Source organism: Pongo pygmaeus, chromosome 20 (genome assembly GCF_028885625.2).
Source record: "Pongo pygmaeus isolate AG05252 chromosome 20, NHGRI_mPonPyg2-v2.0_pri, whole genome shotgun sequence".
NCBI classification, from domain to species: Eukaryota; Metazoa; Chordata; class Mammalia; order Primates; family Hominidae; genus Pongo; species Pongo pygmaeus.
Genome location: NC_072393.2, coordinates 42,087,274 through 42,111,522, shown reverse-complemented (window position 1 = coordinate 42,111,522; position 24,249 = coordinate 42,087,274). Strand labels below are relative to the sequence as shown.

The 24,249-nt window shown below is 38.8% G+C and overlaps 1 protein-coding gene across 10 annotated transcripts in view; it reads right to left on the bottom strand.

Annotated features, from left to right (window-relative positions):
* Window positions 1-5,163: 5,163 nt before the first annotated feature.
* Window positions 5,164-24,249, bottom strand: part of ZNF567 (zinc finger protein 567) — a 47,298-nt gene continuing 28,212 nt past the window's right edge. For all 10 annotated transcript variants that reach the window (XM_054462379.2, XM_063657594.1, XM_054462381.2 and 7 more), the window contains 3 exons: window positions 14,144-14,270; window positions 13,702-13,788; window positions 5,164-7,544 (listed from right to left, as the gene is read on the bottom strand). In XM_054462379.2, coding sequence (XP_054318354.1) covers window positions 5,824-7,544; window positions 13,702-13,788; window positions 14,144-14,270 — 1,935 coding nt within the window. In that variant the 3' untranslated portion in view covers window positions 5,164-5,823. The remainder of the gene's footprint in view (window positions 7,545-13,701; window positions 13,789-14,143; window positions 14,271-24,249) is intronic.

Genomic DNA, 24,249 nt, shown 5'->3' with positions numbered 1-24,249 from the left:
CCCATGCCAGGGTGGTATCAAAAAGTCAGCTAAAACAGGTTTAAATAAGATCTACAATCTCATAATAGATAAAATTGCACATTTCAATGGAAATTCAATAATTGTAACCAGGAAAATCTCAAATGAAAAAAGACGAGCATGAAGATGACAATGATGTCAGAATTATATGATAAATACATAAAGCAGACATCACAAAAATGCCTGAAGAATCACACACTTGAAAAAAATGAGATACAATATCTCAACAAAGAATTAGTCCAGACAAAAAATTAGAAGACATACAAAATAACCAAATAGAGAGTATAGAATTCAAAATATAACTAAAATAAACTCAAATGGAGGGACAAAGAGTGGAAACAGAGGAGACAGAGCAATCAGTGAACTGCAATACAGAACAATAGGAATTACCCAATCTGAACAACAGAGAGATGGTACACTGAAAAAAATAACATGAAAAGAATGAGGAACTGTGAGAATGTAACACAAGATTAACATTCATGCCCTTGAAATCCTGGAAGGAGAGGAAAAAAAAGACAGGTCTGAAAAAGTACTTAAGGAAGCCTGGACAACATGGTGATACCGTCTCTATAAAAAATACAGAAGTTAGCCAGGCCTGTTGGTGCGTTCCCATAGTCCCAGCTACTCAGGAAGCTGAGGTGGGAGGATCACTTAAATCCAGGAGATCGAGGCTGCAGTGAGCTGTGATCATGCCACTGCACTCCAGACTGGGTGAGACAGCAAGACATCCCCTCTCCCCTACTACAAAGGACTTAAAGTAGTAATTGCTGAGAACTCACCACATTTGGCAAAAGACAGATTCAAGAAGCTGAGTGAATTTAAACAAGATAACTTTCTTCCCATCCCCAAAATGTAACACCACAACACATTGTACCCAACTTGCAAAAATTAAAGACAAGGCCGGGTGCAGTGGCTCACACCTGTAATCCCAGCATTTTGGGAGGCTGAGGCAGTCGGATCACCTGAGGTCAGGAGTTTGAGACCAGCCTGGCCAATAGGGTGAAACCCCGCCTCTACTAAAAATACCAAAATTAGCCGGGTGTGGTGGCATGCACCTGTAATCCCAGCTACTTGAGAGGCTGAGACAGGAGAATCGCTTGAAACTGGGAAGTGGAGGTTGCAGTGAGCCGAGATCACACCATTGTACTCCAGCCTGGGCAACAAGAGTGAAACTCCATCTCAAAAATAAAATAAAATTAAATTAAATTAAACTAAAGACAAAAAATAAAAATCTTGAAAGTAGTAAGAGAGAAATACCATATTTTTAGAGGAAAAAAATTAAAATAGCAGACTTCTTATGAGAAACCACGAAGACCAGAAAGAAGTGACATTTTTCAAGTGCTGAAAGGAACAACTCTCAATTCCTAAGTCCTATTTTCAGCAAAATATGTTCAAGAATGAAAGAAACCTACATTATTAATCATTACAGAAACGCAAATCAAAATCTCAATGAGATACTTGACAGCCACAAAAAAGGCTATAATTCAAAAAAAATTTTAAAGGAAAATAAGTGATGGAAAGAATATGGAGGAATGTGAACTTTTTTTTTTTTTTTTTTGAGATGGAGTCTTACTCTGTTACTCAGGCTGGAGTGCAGTGGCACAATCACAGCTCACTGCAACCTCTGCCTCCCAGGTTTAAGCTATTCCCCTGCCTCAGCCTCCCAAGTAGCTGGGATTACAGGACCCCACCACCAAGCTCAGCTAATTTCTTTTTTTTTGAGATGAAGTCTCGCTTTTTCACCCAGGCTGGAGTGCAGTAACATGATCTCAGCTCACTGCAATGTCCACCTGCCTGGTTCAAACAATTCTCCTGCTTCAGCCTCCCGAGTAGCTGGGATTACAGGCACGCACCACCATGCCTGCTAATTATTGTATTTTTAGTAGAGATGGGGTTTCGCCATGTTGGCCAGACTGGTCTTGAACTTCTGACCTCAATTGATCAGACCGCCTCAGCCTCTGAAAGTGCTGGGATTATAGGCATGAGCCACCACACCTGGCCTGAGAAATCTGAACCTTTTTGCATTGCCATTGGGAATGTAAAATAGTGAAGCCACTGTGGAAAACAGAATGATGATTGTTAAAAAAAAATTAAATAAAGCAGGGCGTGGTGGTTCACGCCTGTAATCCCAGCACTTTGGGAGGCCGAGGTGGGAGGATCACCTGAGGTCGGGTGTTCCAGACCAGCCTGACCAACATGGAGAAACCCTGTCTCTACTAAAAATACAAAATTAGCCAGGCATGGGGGCAAATGCCTGTATTCCCAGCTACTCATGAGACTGAGGTGGGAGAATCGCTTGAACCCAAGAGGCAGAGGTTGTGGTGAGCCGAGATCGCGCCATTGTACTCCAGCCTGGGCAATAAGAGTGAAACTGTCTCAAAAAAAAAAAAAAAAGAAAGAAATACAGAATTGCCATATGATACAGCTATAGACAGTTTCATAAGAAACTAATCAGTTTTTCATACAAAGAACATGTTAAAACTGAAAGTTATGAGTATGATTATGGAAAGATGCCCAATAATTGTTATACAAATACTTTTGTGAATTGTTTATATATCCTATACTGGAAGTTTTCTTAGATAATAAAACATCCTTAAATAATCTCTGGGTTCATGATTATATTTTCTTTTTGAGACGGAGTCTCACTCTCTTGGCCAGGCAGGAGTGCAATGGCATCATCTCGGCTCACTGCAACCTCCACCTACTGGGTTCAAGTGATTCTCCTGCCTTAGGCCCCCGAGTAGCTGGGATTACAGGAATGTGCCACCACATCTGGCTAATTTTTGTATTTTTAGTAGAGAGGGGGTTTCATTATGTTGGCCAGGCTGGTCTCAAACTCCTGGCCTTAGGTGATCCGCCCACCTTGGCCTCCCAAAGTGCTGAGATTACAGGTGTGAGCTACCATGCCTGGCCTCAAAAGTTTCAAAGTTTGGCCATTTATAAAACTGCCCGTTAATACCTCATACTTTCTAGTTCTTTATATTTAAGAGCTATAAAACATGAATATATGTAGTATGTTTGAAAATAAAGTGGACATTGGATACAATGTTCTACTGAAACAGTACATGGCTATTTCATGATAATCAGTAAATCAGGAGACAGGGCAGCACATGTAGTGATGCCACAGATACTTTTTATTTTTTGTGGTAGCCACTGAAATGTCTGGAAATGCAAAATCAAAGGGGAGTAGAATGTCCCAGAGAATGTGACTCACATGTTCCCCAAATCTTTGGTGGGTTGATGCTAGGACAAACATCCAGTTAGGCCATCCTCTCCACCTAGAAAAACAAGGTAGGCTTCCATCTTTGGTCATGAGTACAATTCTTCTGTTAGTCACCATTGTTAGCATATACTAGTATATAACTCCCCTACAAATTCACAATGACAAAATCCTTGGGTTCTCACAGTCCTGATTATAAGTCCTATAATTACCTGTTTTAGTTACTTTAATAGGTTTATTAAACCTATTAATAATTCTTTATATTCTTTAAAAATGTATATTCTTTAAAAAATCTTTATGCATATATAAATTATTAAGGCTAAATTTAATGACATCTGTCTAGTCATTATAGACAAGGCATTTTACATATATATACACATACATACGTGTGTGTTTTCTGTATGCTACTATCAAGTCTAAATTTTTATGCTTTTGTCTCATTGCCCTGTTCATTTTTTGCTATGAAATTATCAGAAAAATAAGGATTGACAAGAATGGTTCCATTTAATACTGATTGGCAATGGCTGTCCCTTTCTAACAGGCTAGAGGGTCTGTTTAATATATTTAATGTCAAATATTTGAATCCTGAACCATCTTTCTATTTATGCAGATATGGTTTACAGTTCTAAATCTTTTAAAAAATAATTTTCAGGCTGGGCACGGTGGCTCATGCCTGTAATCCCAGCACTTTGGGAGGCAGAGGCAGATGGATCACGAGGTCAGGAGTTCAAGACTAGCCTGGCCAACATTGTGAAACCCTGTCTCTACTAAAAATACAAAAATTAGCTGCGTGTGGTGGCACGTGCCTGTAGTACCAGCTACTTGGGAGGCTGAGGTAGGAGAATCGTTTGAACCCAGGAGGCAGAGGTTAAAATGAGTTGAGACCATGCCATTGCACTCCAGCCTGGGCGATAGAGACTCCGTTTCAAAATAATAAATTAATAAACTTCAATTTCTACTGAATTGTATTACAATGACTTCATATATGTAGTAAATATTGGTTGTAAGTAATCCTTCCCAAGAAGGACCTGCAATAACGCTGTTCAAGTTGCCACTGAGCTTACTCTTCTCGCCAAAAGGATACCATGGAAGTCACTGTCTTCGCAGATTTCCAATTCTCAAACATCAAAATCTCTCTAGTCACTTACTTAGGATTTTCAGAGACTTACATTTCCTATGACATAGATTACGGTATAAAAGGCTTATGTTGTAGCCAGGCGTGGTGGGTCGCCCTGTAATCCCAGCACTTTGGGAGGCCAAGGCAGGCGGATCATGAAGTCAGGAGTTCGAGACCAGTCTGACCAATGTGGTGAAACCCCGTCTCTACTAAAAATAAAAAAATTAGCTGGGCGTGGTGGCATACGCCTGTAATCCCAGCTACTCAGAAGGCTGAGGCAGGAGAAGCACTTGAACCCAGGAGGCAGAGGTTGCAGTGAGCTGAGATTGCTCCACTGCACTCCAGCCTGGGCAACAGAGCGAGACTCTGTCTCAAAAGAAAAAAAAAAAAAAAGAAAAAAGACTCTGGTACTCTCAAATTTTCCTCACCTATTTCCCTTCTCAATGTCCCTTTCTCTTGTATGAATTCTAATTCCTTAATATTAAATAAGGTGTAATAAGCTATGGCTAAACTACCCGTAAAATCATGACAACTACAAGATTTCCCTCCAATACGAATTTGCTTGTTTTGCATTTAAGCATTGAGAGACAGCTAAAGGCCTTCTACACATACTGCATTCACATGTCCATGATTTATTAATAGCCTTCTCACAATTATAAAGCCGCAAGGTTTCTTTTTAGCAGAAATTCTCCAGTCTGAATGACCAAAAAAAACTCATATATACTCTTGGAATGAATAATTCCAGTCCCAGGTATAAATTCAACAGAAATACATACATGCAAACACACACATGACATAAACAAGAATATTTACAGCAGTATTTTTATTATTACACAAAAGTATAAAAAATACAAATATCCATCAATAGGATAAATAGCAATATATTCTTAAAATGGAATCGTATGCAAAATGAAAATACACTACTGCCACATGCAATAATGTACAGATCTTAAAAACATTGAGTGAAATAAGCAAGACACAAAATAATTCATGATGTCTGATAAAATATATATTTATAAAATTGAAAACATGCAAAAATTACGTTTTGATGTTACAGGCTACGGAAGTGGTAACTCTTAGGTAAGTAACAACTAACTGCTTTTTATTACAGAGTGCAATGAGAAATATAGTTCATAAATATTTTCTCTTATGGAGATTAATGCTTATAATCATTGTGTATCTTGTCTCTGCATGTATTATATAAGTATTTTTTAAAAATAAACTGTTTGAGTCAGTAGGAAGAGCAGTTGAAGACTTTAAAATTTAGCTTCATAGCTGATAGAGTTCAATAATAATGATCATACTCATTTTATATGCTAGTAAACAGTAGACAGTTATTCAGTATGGTACTTTAATAATTATTAGACTTGTGATTTAAAATTACATTAACATGTTTTAGCATGCTTTTCTTTTTAAAACTAAAGGTTTACAATAGCTTGTAAAGAATTCATATAAGAAACCACATCATTTATTGCATTTCAATGTTTTCTCCCTTGTGAGTTCTTTGATGGACAATGAGGTTTCTCTTATAACTGAAAGACTTACCACACTCATTACAAACATAGGGTTTCTCACCTGTGTGAGTTCTCTGATGTACAATAAGATTTGTCTTCTGGCGGAAGCACTTTCCACATTCACTACATTTATATGGTTTCTCTCCCGTATGAGTTCTTTGATGATGAATGAGATATGACTTCCTGCTAAAGGCTTTCCCACACTGAGGACATTCATAGGATTTCTGGCCGGTATGTATTTTCTGATGTACAGTGAGGGTTGCTTTCTGGCGAAAGGACTTCCCACATTCATTACAAATATAGGGTTTCTCCCCCGTATGAATTCTCTGATGTAGATTGAGATTTGTCTTTTGACTGAATGATTTACCACATTCATTACATTCATATGGTTTCTCTCCTGTGTGAGTTCGGTGATGATCAATGAGGTATGACTTCATTCTAAAGGCCTTCCCACAGTGAGGACATTCATAAGATTTCTCCCCTGTATGTGTTCTCTGATGTGCTACAAGGGTTGTCTTCTGGCGGAAGGACTTTCCACATTCACTACAAATATAGGGTTTCTCCTCATTATGAGTTTTCTCATGAAGAGCAAGGGTTGTCTTCTGGGAGAAGGATTTCCCACATTCATTACAAATATAGGGCTTTTCCCCTGTATGAGTTCTCTGATGTACAGTAAGATTTGCCTTCTGGTGAAAGGACTTCCCACATTCTTTACAAATATAGGGTTTCTCACCTGTATGGATTCTCTGATGTAGAGAGAGTGTTGTCTTCTGGCGGAAGGACTTCCCACAGTCATTACACTCATATGGTTTCTCTCCCGTGTGAGTTCTCTGATGACGAATGAGGTGTGACTTCAATCTGAAGGCATTCCTACATTGCAGACATTCATACGATTTCTCCCCTGTGTGTGTTCTCTGATGATCAGTGAGGGCTGTCTTTAGGCGGAAGGACTTACCACATTCATTGCAAACGAAGGGTTTCTCTCCTGTGTGAGTTCTCTGATGATCAATGAGATATGATTTCCTTCTAAATGCATTTCCACATTGATGACATTGATAGGGTTTTTCTTCTGAGTGAATTCCCTGATGCAGAATCAATACTGATTTCCTGCAGAAAGATTTCCCACATTCATTGCATGTATGTTTTTTTTCAATATCGGTTGCTCTTCTTTTTTTATTATATACAGATGGGTTTTCTCCTCTGTACGGTCTACTATCTGTAATCAGGCCTCCCCTTTTAAGGAATGATTTCTCACAGTCATTATATCCAAATGACTGTGCTGGAGTTTCCGTTTTCTGATACTGCATAAGAACTTCATTATGACTGAAAGCTCTGCCACTTTGATTATGGGATTTGACTTCAGGATGAGTAGTCTCTTGTTTAGTACTCAGGAATGATTTCCCATATCCATTATACTCACTAAGTCTCTTTCTTGCAGGATTTAGATTACTGATGATTAATTCTGAAACATTTTTCAAAATCCTTCCATGAGTATCATATTCAGGAGGTAGATTTTTTGAATTCACAGGGTTTTTGCCTAGAGTAAATGTCTTTTCATATATTTTACTCTTCTCCTTCACCAGTTTTTTGTGGTTGATGCTTACAACTGATCTAGAATACTTCTCTTGGTGTTCCTTGAATTTCACTAAAAAGTCTTCAGCTTTCCAGTTTTCTTCTAGAAAAGAATATAATTGATAGCAATTTGTGAATCTTCACACATTTGCCATGCAAAGGAATTTTACTAGGGTCTAGCATATGGTGCAAAAAGAGACTCAGGACAAATGACCACTGGCCTGGCAGGGGTGTGGGGAGGGGAACCTAAACAAAAACTGCTTCGGAGTGGAAAAGGATGAAGATGTAAATAATAAACATTAATACCTTTTGCATTTTGCACTAGAACTTCTTAGAGAAAGTGAAACCAACCAAGAAGTCAAAGAATGGTAGAAGGGGGTTGATGGTTAGAAAAGTGTTCAGAAAAAATAAAGTGAACCTATCAAAAGCATTAAAATGTAAGTAGGATGGACAAGAAAAATTAGTAAAAATCTTTGTTTAGCGAAAATACTAGAGGAAAGATTACTTCTGGAGGACACAGATCACCTATAATTTTTTTTTTTTTTTTTTTTTTGAGACAAAGTCTTGCTTTGTCGCCCAGGCTGGAGTGCAGTAGTGTGATCTCGGCTCACTGCAACCTCCGCCTCCTGGGTTCAAGCGATTCTCCTGCCTCAGTCTCCTGAGTAGCTGGGATTACAGGCATGTGCCACCACGCCTAGCTAATTTTTTGTATTTTTAGTAGAGACGAGGTTTCACCATGCTGGCCAGGTTGGTCTCGAACTCCTGACCTCATGATCTACCCACCTTGGCCTCCCAAAATGCTAGGATTACAGGTATGAGCCACTGTGCCCGGCCGATCACCAATACTTTTATACACACATCCCTAGATGACTGTGGTAAAACACTTCCAGCTGTTCAACCCACCTCCTCTTTCTATGTAGTCATCGTTGATTAATTTAGCTTTTAAATTATCAATTCATTTTCTAGTATTTAAAAAAAAAATCCTACAGTCTATGCTCTAATCCTCTACATAGTTATGAATTATTTTCTCTTATGAAGGGAAAATTAGGAAAATACTTCCAAAAGCAACTTTAAAAAAGATCAGAATAGATTCAATTGCTGTATTCAGACTGCTGCTAAATCACTTCTTTCAGAATTGTTCAAAGCTCTCATGACTAGTCCTCTTTTCAGTTACTGACTCACTTTTTCAGGTTTAAGACTGGCTTATATCCTTCCCAATGCAGTAACATTCCTTTATTCCAGTTTTTCATATGGTAGATCAGAATACCAATTTCATATGGTAGATTGAACAATCTGGTCCTAGATCACAGAGTAACTTTAACCTTCATTTCTCTTATAAAAGGATAGCTATTTCTAACTTTACTTACCTTGCAATCATCTATATCTGATGAAGCAATGTTAAAGCTATGCTCAAAAATCTATTTCTTCATTGAGTCCAAGAACTCTAATGCTAACATATACAAGGAATTTCTCCTGTAAACAAAACTATATTGTCTAGATTCATTTTTTATATTCACACAAGTTTTCAGGGTTGTCCACGTATCTGACAGATCTCACCTGTTTATAACAGGTAGTTTTTGCCTCAGTCAGGCCTGATACTTACTGCCCTATATATACCTTACTTATTCCTAATAACACACTTGTGCACACATTCTTTTAATTAATTAGCTTGCCTTCCAGGTTTATTTCTATTTATTTTTAGAGACTCTTCAAAGAAATCATACCATTCCACGATCTCATAAACCCTTCATATATTTCCCCTACCATTTTAAGCTCTATTTCTTTAAAATTTTCAATATAATTATTGCCTAGGAAAATTGTGTTAACAAATCTTTTAACAACCTTACACTTTGACATAAATATTTCATGAAAAATGCAGACTTAATAGTGATCCTTTTTCATAGAAATAAATACTTTATTGGTGATCTTTAAACTCTTTTGGGCTGGGCACGGTTGCTCATGCCTGTAATCCCAGCACTTTGGCAAGCTGAAGCGGGCGGATCACCTGAGGTCAGGAGTTCCAGACCAGCCTGGCCAACATGGTGAAACTGTCCCTACTAAAAATACAAAAAAAGCTGGCCGGGCATGGTGGCACGCGCCTGTAGTCCCAGCTACTCCAGAGGCTGAGTCAGGAGCATTACTTGAACCTGGAAGGCGGAGTTTACAGTGAGCCGAGATCGCGCCACTGCACTCCAGCCTGGACGACAGAACGAGACTCCACCTTAAAAAAAAAAAAAATTTTACATGATCACTGCATAATCATAGTTAGGTGGTGTCTGGCAGAATGCAACCACTTCAAGCACAATCTGTAGGGACACAGCATGAGTAGGTACATCTAAAAGGAACTTGCTAGTATATGCTTTCTGAATGGATGAAAAGATATCTCCCTTACATAGCTCCATAAGCAATTAACACAGTAACTACTGAATACCTAACATGTTAAATAATACCACAGTAATGAAGGTTCAAAAGGGATCTTATCTTTGAGGAAAAGAATCCTTAAGAATGCTTGATTCCTTCAAAGAAATGAAGATTCAAAAGGGATCTTATTTTTGAGGGAAAGAATCCTTAAGTATCCTTAAAAATCCTTAAGCATAAACAATTAGGAATGAAATTATATGACTGTATTCAAGAGTTGTGCATGTTTGTGTTATAGTCAGTAGTTAGCACAGGAATTCAGAAAAAAAGGAAGGTAGACATGATGTGCAGTAATCAAGGAAGAATTCACAGAGAAATCTTGAGACTTAAAAGATATAGTATAAAGGGAGAACACAACACAATGAAAAGTATCTATGTGATGACAAACCCTACATTCATGAACAACAATTAGGAGACTAGATCAAGCAGAAATTATCAAGAATTTTCTCCAAGAGAAAGTTGAAAAGACCAGATGAGGGCTTATTGCGACAGTTCCTGAAACAAGAGAAATTTCAAATTTCATAGAATAAATGATAAAAAATAGGGAAAAACTGATGGTATATTTTGTGAGGAGTAACCATATACCTTGAATGAATCCAGACAAAACTTACCACAAAGACGAATGGTAATTCCAGTAATAAATACATGAAATAAGATAGTTGTCATTTTGTATGATGTCAGTGAGAAATGAGAATATGGGAGGATGTCAATATATTTCACAAGCTGATAACCATATTACAAATTGTGAAGAGATCCATAAGAAATGATAAGAGAGACAGAAAAATCAAGTTGACTTTGTAGTAGAAACAAAATAAATTTGAAGGGATCGGGCATAGTGGCTCAGGTCTGTAATCCCAGCACTTTGGGAGGCTGACGCAGGCAGATCACCTGAGGTCAGGAGTTCAAGACCAGCCTGGCCAACATGGCGAAGCCCCATCTCTACTAAAAATACGAAATTAGCCGGACATGGTGGCTGATGCCTGTAATCCCAGCTAACCAGGAGGCTGAGGCAGAAGAATTGCTTGAACCTGGGAGCCGGAGGTTGCGGTGAGTCGAGATCGCGCCATTGCACTCCAGCCTGGGCAACAAGAGCAAAACTGCATCTCTAATAATAATAATAATAATAATAATAATAACAATGACAACAACAAAACAACAATAATAATATATTTAATTATTTAATAATTTATATATTATTATATTTAATATAATAATATATTATATTTATTATTATTATTATTATTTTGAGTTAAATAATGGGAGGCCGGGCACGGTGGCTCATGCCTGCAATCTGAGCACTTTGGGAGGCTGAGGCAGGTGGATCACCTGAGGTCAGGAGTTCGAGACCAGCCTGGCCAACATGGCGAAACCCCATCTCTACTAAAAATACAAAAATTAGCCGGACATGGTGGTAGGCACCTGTAATCCCAGCTACTCCAGAGGCTGAGGCAGGAGAATCACTTGAACCCAGGAGGTGGAGTTTGCAGTGAGCTGAGACTGCACCACTGCACTCCAGCCTGGGTGACAGAGCAGGACTCCATCTCAAAAATAATAAATGAATAAATAAATAAATAAATAGTGGGAAAAAATTTAAGAGCTGAGAAAGCCAGTGATTTTCATTTCTGACACATTGTCAGAAAATAGGTGAGATGATAGACTGTAGTACGCCTGATGGCTGGAGTGAAGGTAGGAGAAATGTGCTTTGTATGTTGACATCAGAGCCATCTACATAAAATAAACAGCATCAGTCTGAGAATGGATGGAATCATAATTGAAAGGTAGGTCATGTGAGGGCACATGAGAGAAATGTGACCAAGTGTTCAGTGAAACAATAAACATTTATTTAAAAGAATAAAATCTGTTGTGACTATTATATGCCAAGTATTTTTCAGGTGATATGGTCACAGTGGTGAAGAAAACAGGCCAAGTTGTAAATAAGCATTCAAGGAATTAGGATAAGAATTAGTGTTATTTCACTTAAACGAAGGATTGATTGCAGGAATGATGAAAAGCCATGTAAAATGAACCACAAAGGTTTAACGGAAGAAAATGGCAACTTTATCAACCTGGGTTGTGTTAAATGAGTTCTAAAATTAATAGCTAAATTTGTAGTGAGAAGGGGAGCTCAGCACAGAAAACAAAGCCGAGGTGGTATGAAGGAAAGGAAATGTTAAGTAAGTAAGGAGAGGACCACTAACCAATAATTTTCTCTTCTTAAAGACAGGCTGAAGAAAGCCTGAAAGAAATCTATTACAATGGTGCCAGGTGCAGTGGCTCAAGCCTGTAATCCCAGCACTTTGGGAGGCCGAGGTGGGCAGATCACAAGGTCAGGAGTTTGAGACCAGCCTGGCCAACATGGTGAAACCCCATCTCTACTAAAAATATAAAAAAGTTAGCCAGGCCTGTTGGTGCGCGCCTGTAATCCCAGCTACTTAGGAGGCTGAGGCAGGAGAATCGCTTGAACCTGGGAGATGGAGGTTGCAGTGAGCCGAGATGACGTCACTGCACTCCAGCCTGGGTGACAGAGTAAGACTCCATCTCAAAAACAAAAACAAAAAACAACCAATAAATAAATAAATAAACCTTTCCTGACAAAACTTATCACAATGGCAAGATAAGGACTGAGAAGGCTGGAAAAAGATACATGAGCTAATAAAAAAGATCTAAAAGAAAGATGGCTTATGGTACATTCAGAGTGGCAGTTGTTTTTGATAATATGAAGCAAACTAGGAAAGAATGTATTTGGGGAGAGTGATATATATATGTATTATTTTTTTTTTTCAAATGGAGTCTCGCTCTGTTGCCCAGGCTGGAGTGCAGTGGCACCATCTTGGCTCACTGGAACCTCCGCCTACTGGGTTTAAACGATTCTCCGGCCTCAGCCTCCCGAGTCGCTGGGATTACAGGCATGTGCCACCACACCCAGCTAATTTTTGTATTTTTAGTAGAGACACAGGGTTTCATTATGTTGGCCAGGTTGGTTTCAAACTCCTGACCTCAGGTGATCTGCCTGCCTCAGCCGCCCAAAGTGCTAGGATTACAGGTGTGAGCCACCGTGCCCAGCCGGAGAGAGTGATATTTAAAAGTCTGGTTCTGTTTTTGTTTTTGAGACAGGGTCTTGACTCTGTAGCCCAGGCTGGTGTGTAGTGGTATAATCCTAGCTCACTGTAACCTTGCATCCTTGGGCTCAAGTGATTCTCCTACCTCAACCTTCTGAGTAGCTGGAACCACAGGTGTATGCCATCATTCCCGGCTTTTTTTTTTTTTTTTGAGACAGGCTCTTGCTCTGTCTCCCAGGTTGGAGTTGTGCAATCACGGCTGACCACAGACTTGACCTCCTGGGCTTAAGTGATCCTCCCACCTTAGCTTCCTGAGTAGCTGGGACTAAAGGTGCACACCACCATGCCCAGCTAACTTTTGTATTTTTTTTTGTAAAGATGGGGTTTTGCCATGATTCCCAGACTGGTTGCAAACTCCTGGGCTCAAGGGATCTGCCCATCTTGGCCTCCCAAAGTGCTGGGATGAAAGGTGTGAGCCACCACACCTTTTTATTTTTATCTTTTTGTAGTGATGGGGTCTTGCTATGCTGTCCAGGCTGGCTTTGAACTCGTGACCTCAAGTGATCCTCTCACCTTGGCCTCCCAAAGTGTCAGATTATAGGCATGAGCCACCATACCTAGCCTAAAAGTCTGGTTTTGAGTTTTATAGGCATGAAGGTTTTCAGAGGTCAAGAGCCTTTAAAAAAAGATACTCCTGAAACATTTCAAAGGTATCACCCACCACTTGACCCCTTTAAATTTACATTCTGCTAGACTGTGTCTGCCTAGGAGCCAGAAACTCACCCAAGCAGATATGACCTGCAAATGATGTCCATGGCTCTTCTCCTCGTTCTAACTTGAGGATCACATCAGGTTTGGTCATGTGACACCCTGAAAAGGGAAAGACAGACTTAAGTGGATTGGGCTATAATACCATTGAAAAATGAGGAAGGCACATCAGGTTTGGTCATGTAACACCCAGAAAAGGGAAAGACAGACTTAAGTGGATTGGGCTATAATACCATTGAAAAATGAGGAAGGGGGCATGTTCAGTACTGCAAATTAAGACACCCATTTGTGTAACAATATAGGTAGCACCTGGCACTGGCTAAGTGAAGACACAATCATTCATTCTGCTAACCAAAAGGAATTCATCACCTCTTATTCCTGAAATTCAAGATTATACACACTTAGGCACTTTGACAGGAAGTGCATGCTACTGAAGTATCAAAGAGGATTTTCTTACCCACAGAGATGAGGTGGCAATAGTTTTCCAACATCACATCCATATATAGAGTCTTCTGAGCATGATCCAGGTGCTGCCACTCCTCCTGAGTGAAGTCCACAGTCACATCATTGAAAGACACTGATCCCTAGAATGGATGGAACTGTAATCAGAACAGGTGGACTTGGCCAGGTGCGGTGGTTCACGCCTGTAATCCCAGCACTTTGGGAGGCCGAAGTGGGTGGATCACTTGAGGTCAGGAGTTAAAAACCACCCTGGCCAAGATGGTGAAACCCCATGTCTACTAAAAATACAAAAAATTAGCTGGGCATAGTGGCGCGTGCCTGTAATCCCAGTTACATGGGAGGCTGAGGCAAGAGAATAGCTTGAAACCAGGAGGTGGAGGATGCAGTGAGCCCAGATCATGCCACTGCACTCCAGCCTGGGCGACAGAGCAGGACTCTGTCCAAAAAAAAAAAAAAGAAAAAGAACAGGTGGACTAGATATTGGGAACTACTTTTGACCCTGCTTCCTTGTGGCAGTCATACGAATCCTAATATAGAAAGACTACAATTTTCCCTGTTCTATGATTTATATTGTAGGGAAAACAAAAATCAAGGTAAAAATATCCATCAGTTAGTTTTTAAATAACACATTCTAAGAATATTGACTGTGAAGCCACTTAATGCCAAAAACTGTATTTATTTATGGAAGTGCCAAGACAAACACTGTTTCTGCTCAGAAGTTACCAGAGGCATGTAACACATACTTGCAAGAAAATGTAAGTAAACACAAACCTGCAAGAAGGTGTCACAGGTACAACAAAGAAGTTTGTACAAGATACAGCATTTATCACAAAGGTAGAACAATTTTTCAGGCTTCACTAAGGAGGAAAATGTTTCCCCATTTAACATGAGTATGTTATACATGAAGAAAATTGTATGTGCATGGTGAGATTTTTCAGCATGCAGCAATAACAGAGTAAAACAGTCAGGGAAACATTCCCTCAGATAATAATTATAAAATGTGCACATGCCATACAATAAACAACTAATAGAAAGCACTGGAAAGCAACTAAAGCAGGCGGAAACTGGAAAAGAGCTTATCCTTGAAGGATAGCAACTGCAATGTACAAGAACTACTAATTTTGTGGCTTTTTTTGCATCACGGTACCTGAAACCCCACAGCTCTCATGGCATAAAACCACCACTTACTTCCTCAAAGGTAATGGGAGGACAGAAACGAGAGCTTGAGGCTGGGCGTGGTGGCTCGTCTGAGGTCAGGAGTTTGAAACCAGCCTAGCTAACATGGCAAAACCCTGTCTCTACTAAAAATACAAAAATTAGCTGGGTGTGGTGGTGGGTGCCTGTAATCCTAGCTACATGGGAGGCTGAGGCAGTACAATTGCTTGAACCCGGGAGAAGGAGGTTGTAGTGAGCCGAGATTGTGCCACTGCACTCCAGTCTGGGCGACAGAGAGAGATTGTGTCACAAAAAAAAAAAAAGTGAGAGCTGGAAATTTAGGTTAATTCTGGAAGCGAGGGAACTACAGAAAGGATGAAAATGAAAATCTGAGCATAAACTCTGCCAAACTCCTGGTTGATAAAATATGCATGTGTTGGAGAGATCACAGAGGGCTTAGCAAAAAGCAGGCAGAAATACAACAGAAAAGAATCTTGAAAAATAAAAGTGCACCTAGTAAGATTCTAAGGCTTCTGCTTCTTGACTGATGGTATTCCACAGCCCAAGAAGAATAAAACTTAAGGCTTACGGGATTAAGGTGTCAGAGGTTGAACTGACAAAGCAGCAGGAAGTGTAGAGGGTAAAACTTGAAAAAGAGAAATGCAGGACGTAAGCCCCCAAATCTAAACACTCACCAATTCCTTGATTGAGAGAAAAGTAGATGAACACAAGAGAGAACCTATCTGCTTTCAGGAGGTTAGAGTAAAAGGCAGCAGGTAGAAGCTTGAAGAACTAAGAGGATATATCAACTGCTTTACACTGAGCAGGAAGACAAAGTTTGATGTTTGATTACAAGCCTACTAAAAATAATAATAATTATCAGAAGAACATAACAGACATAACAGAATTCAGATTACAATACTATTTATGATGTCCAGTTTTCTAGCAAAAATTACTAAACATGCAAACAAAACAAAACAAAAAGGAGTGGGGGGAATAAGACCTGTAGTCACCAAAAGACAATCACAGAAACTAACTACTAGTGGGCCCTGATGTTGGATTTTGCCAAAAAAAAAAGGCTTCAAAGTAGCTGTTCTAAATGTATTCAAAGAAATAAATGAAATAAAAAATTAACTAGATAAGCTCGATAGGAGTGCAGAAATAGAGAATCAGTATCCATGTAAATCAATCAAGAGAAAGTAAGTAATCTGAACAGAAAGAAAAAAGAATCATGAAAAATGAACAGACTCACAAAGATCCATAGGTCATATTCAAAAATCCAACATGGATATAATTAGAGTCCCAGAATGGGGAGAGAAAAAGAAAGGGCATAAATAAATTTTATGGAAATAATGGCCTAACTCCAAACTTGGCAAGAACTTTTAATTTACATATTCAAAGAGTTTAATTAACCCTAAAAGGATAAACACCAAAGAAAACCAAACTTAGCCAAATCCTAATTAAACTGCTACACAGCCAAGAATTCTACATGAAGCAAAACTATATATTCAAAATGAAGGCAACATAAAGATATTTTCAGATAAAACCTAGAGAATTCATCACCAGCAGGACTGCACCATCAAAAATACTAATAGGCCAGGCGTAGTGGCTTACTTCTGTAATCTGGGCACTTTGGAGGGCTGAAGCAGGAAGACTGCTTGAAGCCAGGAGTTTGAGATCAGCCTGGGCAACATCACCACAGGACTGCAACATCAAAAATGCTAATAGGCTGGATATGGTGGCTTACTTCTGTAATCCGGACACTTTGTGGGGCTGAGGCAGGAAGACTGCTTGAAGCCAGGAGTTTGAGATCAGCCTGGGCAACAAAGTGAGACCTCCATCTCTGGAGCGGGGGAAGGGGGAGGGGTGGTGGGGCCTAAAGGAAATTCTTCAGGCTTAAGGTAAAAATGACACTAAGGTCTTTAGGAAGGTATGAAGAAAATAAGAAAAATTGTAAGAGTATAAATATTCATTTCCTTTCTTCTTTACGAGATATGACTGTTTCAAGCAGCAGTCAGGGAATGTCTTCTGCTATTTTAGCATGAAAGCAACCACAGATAATATGTAAATAAATGAGCAAAGATGTGTTTCAATAAAACTTAGTTATGGACACTAATATTTAAATTTCATGAAGTTTTAGTATGTCAGGAATATTTTTTCATGTAAATGTTTTCAAACGTTTCAAATGCAAAGACAATTCTTAGCTCACAATCTGTACAAAATAGGAAACAGGCTGGATTTTGGCCTGTGGACTATAGACCCTTCTAATACCATTTATTACCAACATAAATATCACACACATGGCAAACAAAAAAGTAAAAGACAGGTATTAATAAATGAAACTATAATGTGGCAAGATTGATATATTTTTACCATAACTAATTTAATATTAACCTTAAGAAAATCCTGATAAGTTGAAGATCCATACTGTAATCCTAGGGCAATCACACAAAAAATCCAAACGCATAACTAAAAAGCTAACAGAGGAATGAAAATGAATCATTAAAACGTATATGACTGACACAAAATACAACAGAATGTAGGAACAGATAAGCAAAAACGGGTTAGGAGGAATTTAAATGCATATTACGAAGTGAATGAAGCCACTCTGAAAAGGCTACATGGTATACAGCCTTCCAGATTCTAACCAAATGGCATTCTGGAAAAGGCAACATTTTGGAGAGAGTAAAAAGATCAGTGGTTTCCAGGGGGTAGCAGGGAGGGAGGGATAAATAGAAAGAGCAAAGAGGATTTTTAGGGCAGTGAAACCATTTTGTAAGATAATATAATGGTGAATATATGCCATTATATATTTGTCAAAACCCACAATATCAATATCAATAGTGAACCCTAATGTAAACTATGAATTTTGGGTGAAAATAATGTGTTAATGTAGCTCCAGGAATGAGACTAAATTAGCCGTAGACCAAAATGCTGCTCTTGACCTACACTAACAAAAACTTAAAAGCAAGCCTCAAAAGGATCAAAATGGACTGAAGTAACTTAATTCTTTAATGTAACATAACAAAATCCAGCATTCAGCAATTTAAAATTCAAGTAAAAAATTTCCAAGCATGCAAAATAGGACTAATATTCATGAGGGGAAAAAAATGATTAAAAGAAACAGACCCAGAAATGACAGAGGTGATGGATTTAACAAACAAGATGGGCTGGGCACAGTGGCTCATGCTGGTAATTCCAGAACTCTGGGAAGCTGAGGCAGAAAGATCACTTGAGCCCAGGAGACCAGCCTGGGCAACTTAGCAAAACCCTGTCTCTACAAAAAATTTAAAAATTAGCTAGGTGTGGTGACACACACCTGTGGTCCCAGCTACACTGGAGACTGAGGTGGGGGGATCACTTGAGCCCAGGAGTTGGAGGCTGGAGTGAGCTCTGATTGTACCACTGCACTCCAGCCTGGGCAACAGAGTCTCAAACAAACAAGCAAAAAACAAGAATGTTAAAACAGAATTATTATAGGCTGGGCACAGTGGCTCACGCCTGTAATCCTAGCACTTTGGGAGGCCAAGGCAGGCGGATTGCTTGAACCCAAAAGCTCAAGACCAGCCTAGACAACATGGTGAAATCCTGTCTCTACAAAAAATAGAAAAATTAGCTGGGCATGGTGTCACATGCCTGTAGTATCAGCTACTCAGGAGGCTGAGGTGGGAGGATCGCGTGAGCCCAGGATGTTGAGGCTGAAGTGAGCCATGATTGTGCCACTGAACTCCAGCCTGGGCTACAGAGCGAGACCCTATCTCGAAACAAAAACCAAACAACATTCAGGTGTTGCCAATGTGATAGTATTACGAAGTAGGGCCTTTAATACGTGATTAGGCCAGTCATTAAGGTTTCTCCCTTTGTGAATGGGATTAAGGCCCTTGTAAAAGGGGCTTCATGTAGCATGTGGCTGGCTTGTACTTTTGCCATGTGAGGACACAGGCTCAAGGTGCCATCTTGGAAGCAGAGAAGAGACCTCACCAGACACCCAAACCTGCCTGAATCTTCATCTTGGACCTCCCAGCCTCCAGAATTGTGAGAAAATTTATTTTTGTTCTTCATAAATTATCCAGTTTCACGCATTCTGTTATAGCAGCACAAAGAACGAAGACACCATACAATCATAAGAAAGTTAGAATGGCTATAAAAATATTAACCAAAATAGATTTCAGGACAATATTATTTAGAATATTATCAAGGATTAATGGAAGCATTTCATAATAACAGGGCAGGGTGAATTCATGAGAGGACACAACAATCCTAAATATAAATGCATCTAAAAACAAAGCTTAGTTATAATAGCAGATTTCAACTTTCTTCCTTCAGTCACTGCTGTAACAGACTGAAGAACAATAAGAATACAGAAAACTTTCAACACAATCAACCAATTTAATCTCACTGATATTTACAGGATACACCCAATAACATCAGAATATGCATTCTTTACAAGGGCACAGAGAACACTGACCAAATTAAACTGTACTCTGTGCTATAAAAGAAGTCTCCATAAATTTAGGAAGACATCATATAGACTCAGCGCTGACTGCAACAGAATTAAACTAGAACCAGTTACAGGAAGCTACCTGGAAAATCCCCAAATATCTGGAAATTAAACACATTTCTAAATAACCAATGGGTAAAAAACAAACATGAGAAAATTAGAAAATATTTTCAACTGAATAAGAAAATGCAACATGTCAAAACTTGTTGGAAGCCCTTTAAATAGTGCTTACAGAGAAATTTATAGCATTTAAAGCTTCTATTAGAAAAAAAGAAATGTCTTAACTCAATATACACTTCCATCTATGTAAGAATTGGAAAAGAAGAGATAATTATACCCAAAGTCATGAGAGGGAAAGGAAATACAAAATAAAAGAGGAGAAATGAGGAAACAAAAATACTAGAAGAAATCAATGAAACTAAAAGCTGCTGTGGTACTTTGAAAAAATCAACTACATTGATATACCTGTAGCCAACGAACCAGGGGAAAAAGTGAGAGATACAAATCATCAATAACAAGAATAAAAAAGGGGGATTGCTACAGATTATACAAACATCAAAAGGATAAAAAGAGCAACAACTTTATGCCAATACATTTTACAACTTAGATGAACTGAACAAATTCCTAGACAGTCACAAACTACAAAAGCTCATTGAATTAAAAGAAAAACTGATAACCTGAACCGTCTTCATTCTATCACCAAAATTGAACTACTGGTTAAACATCTTTCCACAAAGAAATCTCCAAGTCAGATAGATGGCTTCACAATGAATTCTAACAAACGTTTAAGAAGAAACAATACCAATTCTATATAAATTCTTTCAGAAAATAGTGAGGAGAGAATACATCCCAATTCATTTATGAGATAGCATTACCCTGACACCAAACAGAAAAACGAACCACAGATAAGAAAAATCAGTAACAACATATTAGCAAATTCATCATATTTAATATATAAAGCAATATATACAAAAGTATTATATCATGACCAAGTGGAGTTTATCCCAGGACAACTAAATTTAATATTTCAAAAATCAATCAATATAATTCATTATAGTAATATTAAAAAAAGAAAAAAGCCATATAATGTGAAAAACCAATAGATGAAGAAACACTTTTTTTGTTTTTTGTTTTGTTTTGAGACAGAGTTTCACTCTTTGTTGCCCAGGCTGGAGTGCAGTGGCACGATCTTGGCTCACTGCAACCTCCGCCTCCTGGGTTCAAGCGATTCTCCTGTCTCAGCCTCCCGAGCAGCTAGGATTACAGGCGCCCACCACCACATCCAGATAATTTTTTTTTGTATTTTTGTATGTTGCCCAGGCCAGTCTTGAACTCCTGGCTCAAGTGATTCACCTGCCCTGGCCTCCCAAAGTGCTGGGATTACAGGCATGAGCCACCACACCTGGCCCAGAAAAACTTTTGAGAAAATTTAACACTCAGTCATGATAAAAACTATCAGCAAACTGGAATGTCTTCAATCATTTAAAAAGAAATTCCAGCTGGACATGGTGGCTCACGCCTGTAATCCCAATACTTGGGGAAGCCAAGGCGGGCAGAACACTTGAGGCCAGAGTTCAAGACAAGCCTCGCCAATATGGTGAAACACCGTCTCTACTAAAAATACAAAAATTAGGCCAGCATGGTGATGCATGCCTGTAATCCCAGCTACGTGGGAGGCTGACGCACCAGAATCACTTGAACCTGGGAGGCAGAGGTTGCAGTGAGCCGAGATCCACCACTGCACTCCAGCCTGGACGACAGGGCAAGACTCTGTCTCAAGGAAAAAAAAAAAGAAAAAAAAATCCTAATCCTATAGCTAATATCAAACTTAATGAAAAACAATAAATAACTTTCGCCTAAGTTGGGCACAAGACAAGAATGTCTGTTCTTAGAACTTCTACTCAACATTGTACTGAAGGTTCTAGACAATGTAGTAAGGAAAGACAGAAATGAAGAGACTATAGATTAGAAAAAAAGAAAACAGTCATTATTCACATATGACAGGATTGTCCATGTAGAAAATTCTAAGAATCTACCAAAAAAAAAAAAATTACTAGAATAAGAGAGTTTTGAAAGGTTGCAGGTCAAGATAAAAAAATCAATTGCATTTTCACGTACTAGCAATAAACAGTGGGAAATTTAAATAAAAATGAACACCATTTACAGCAGCATTAAAAAAAATCCAAGGATAAAAAAACATTTACAAGACTGGTACACTGAAAGCAACATTACTGGGAGAATTTAAGGAAGATCTAAATAAAAGGAGATGTGCATCATGTTCATCAACTGGAAAACTCTATTAGCATTAATGATTATTATTCTTGTATTTAAACTGTTATAAGCATTTTAACATTTTCTTGTCTCCTAATGAAATGTCTGTATACATTCCTCTAAGGCACTTTCCATCTGATGCTATAAAGAATAAAATTGGGAGTAACTGTTTAGTGTTATTGGTACAGAATTTCTACGTGAAATGAAGAAAAAGTTCCGGAAATAGATAGTGGTGACAGTTACACAACTTGTGAGCGTACTTAATGGCTTTGAATTATACACTTAAAAACGGTTAAAACGGTAAGCTCTCTGTTATGTATATTTTACCATAATAAAAAGTTAAACACAAAAGCACAGAAAACAAAAATATGTAAGCAAGCACAGGGGTGAGCCCTTGGAGAAGTGGAAAATAAGTGAAAATGTTAAATGGGAAGACAAGTGACCACTATGAGAGAGGAACCCAAATAAAGACGGTATCAGTGGAGGATGGAGGGAACTGTGGTAAGAGGAACAGAATTTACCACTCAATGGTTTTGCAGTGAATGGGAGACTTTTAACTCATGTTGGCTGTATTAGCAGGTGGGTAGGGGTTGGGGCCCTAACCAGATTGGAAAAAAACAAAAGGATAGGATGGGCAGAAGGAGACAATGAAGTGAATCTCAGGCATGTGCATGAAGGATCTGAGGAACACGTAGGTGGTGATATCTAGCTGGAGGCTGGATATATAGTTTTGACAATACATCAAAAAAGACAGAGGTTTAGAATTAAAATTACTTGAGCATCGTTAGAATAATAGTGGTAGGTAGTGAACAGGAGAGTGTAAATAGAAGAGAACCAATACAGAATCTGGAGAACACCAGTATTTAAGAGGTCCAGATACAAAGATAAATGTTCAGAGTAAAACAAGAAAGAGTAGTGTCTTTGAAACCAGAAGCAGAATATTTTAAGAGTTATACTTCTAGTTTAGTATGGCAGTCTATACAAATATATTTACTTCTACATCCAAACATAAAATTGGAAGAAATGTGAAAATAGAAATAAATCTACAATACAATTAATATACTAAGAAGGTGTTATTAGAAGGCCACAGATTTTTAGAAATTGTTAGCAGCTGTGAACAAAACTAAAGGTAGAGAAGAAACGCAAGATTCTCAGTTCTTTGTACAAGTTGCCAATCACGCTTCCATCCTCAAAGCCTCAACACAAGACTTCTTGCTACTTACTAATTCTATATAAATTGTCAATTTCACTACCATTTTGACTCCAGTCTGTGGATGTAATACAGCCTTATATATTTTTTTAATCTACACAAGACAGGTTCATTCAGTAATACATTTTCATTTAGTTCAAGGAAATGCATTTTTGTCCCTGCATAGCTTCTGGAAGAAGACTGAGAGAGGAGATAGTGAATGGTATACCCACTATTTTTTTTTTTTTAAATAAAGAGAGTCCTGTTCTGTCACTCAGGCTGAAGTGCAGTGACATCATGGCTCATTGTAGACCTGACCTCTGGGCTTAAGCCATCCTCCCACCTAAACCTCCCAAATAACTGGGACCACAGGCGCATACCACTGCACCTGCACTGGGCTAATTCTTTTCTTTTTTTGAGATAGTCTCACTCTGACACCCATGCTGGAGTGCAGCAGCGTAATCTTCACTCACTGCAACCTCTGCCTCCTGGATTCAAGCAATTCTCTTGCCTCAGCCTCCCAACTGGCTAGGATTACAGGCACCTGCCACCAAGCCCAGCTAATTTTTATATTTTTAGTAGAGACAGCATTTCACCATGTTGGCCAGGCTGGTCTCAAACTTCTGACCTCAGGTGATCTGCCCACCTCGGCCTCCCAAAGTCCTGGGATTATAGGCGTGAGCCACCGCGTCTGGCCTATTTTTTTTTTTTTTTTTTTTTTTTTAATTTCTGGTGGAGACAAGGATCTCTCTATGTTGCCCAGGCTGGCTGGTCTTGAACTCCTGGACTCAAGCAATTCTTCTGCCTCAGACTCCCAAAGTGCTGGGATTACAGGTGTGAGCCACCATGCCTGGCCTGATATATCCACTTAATGTGTGAACATTGTTTAAAATTGGGAGCATTTGTGGAAGGTAGAAGTCTTATCTGACCAATATGGGAAGAAGGGAGGACCAGTTTTCTGAAGGGAAAGATAGGTAGGAGGATG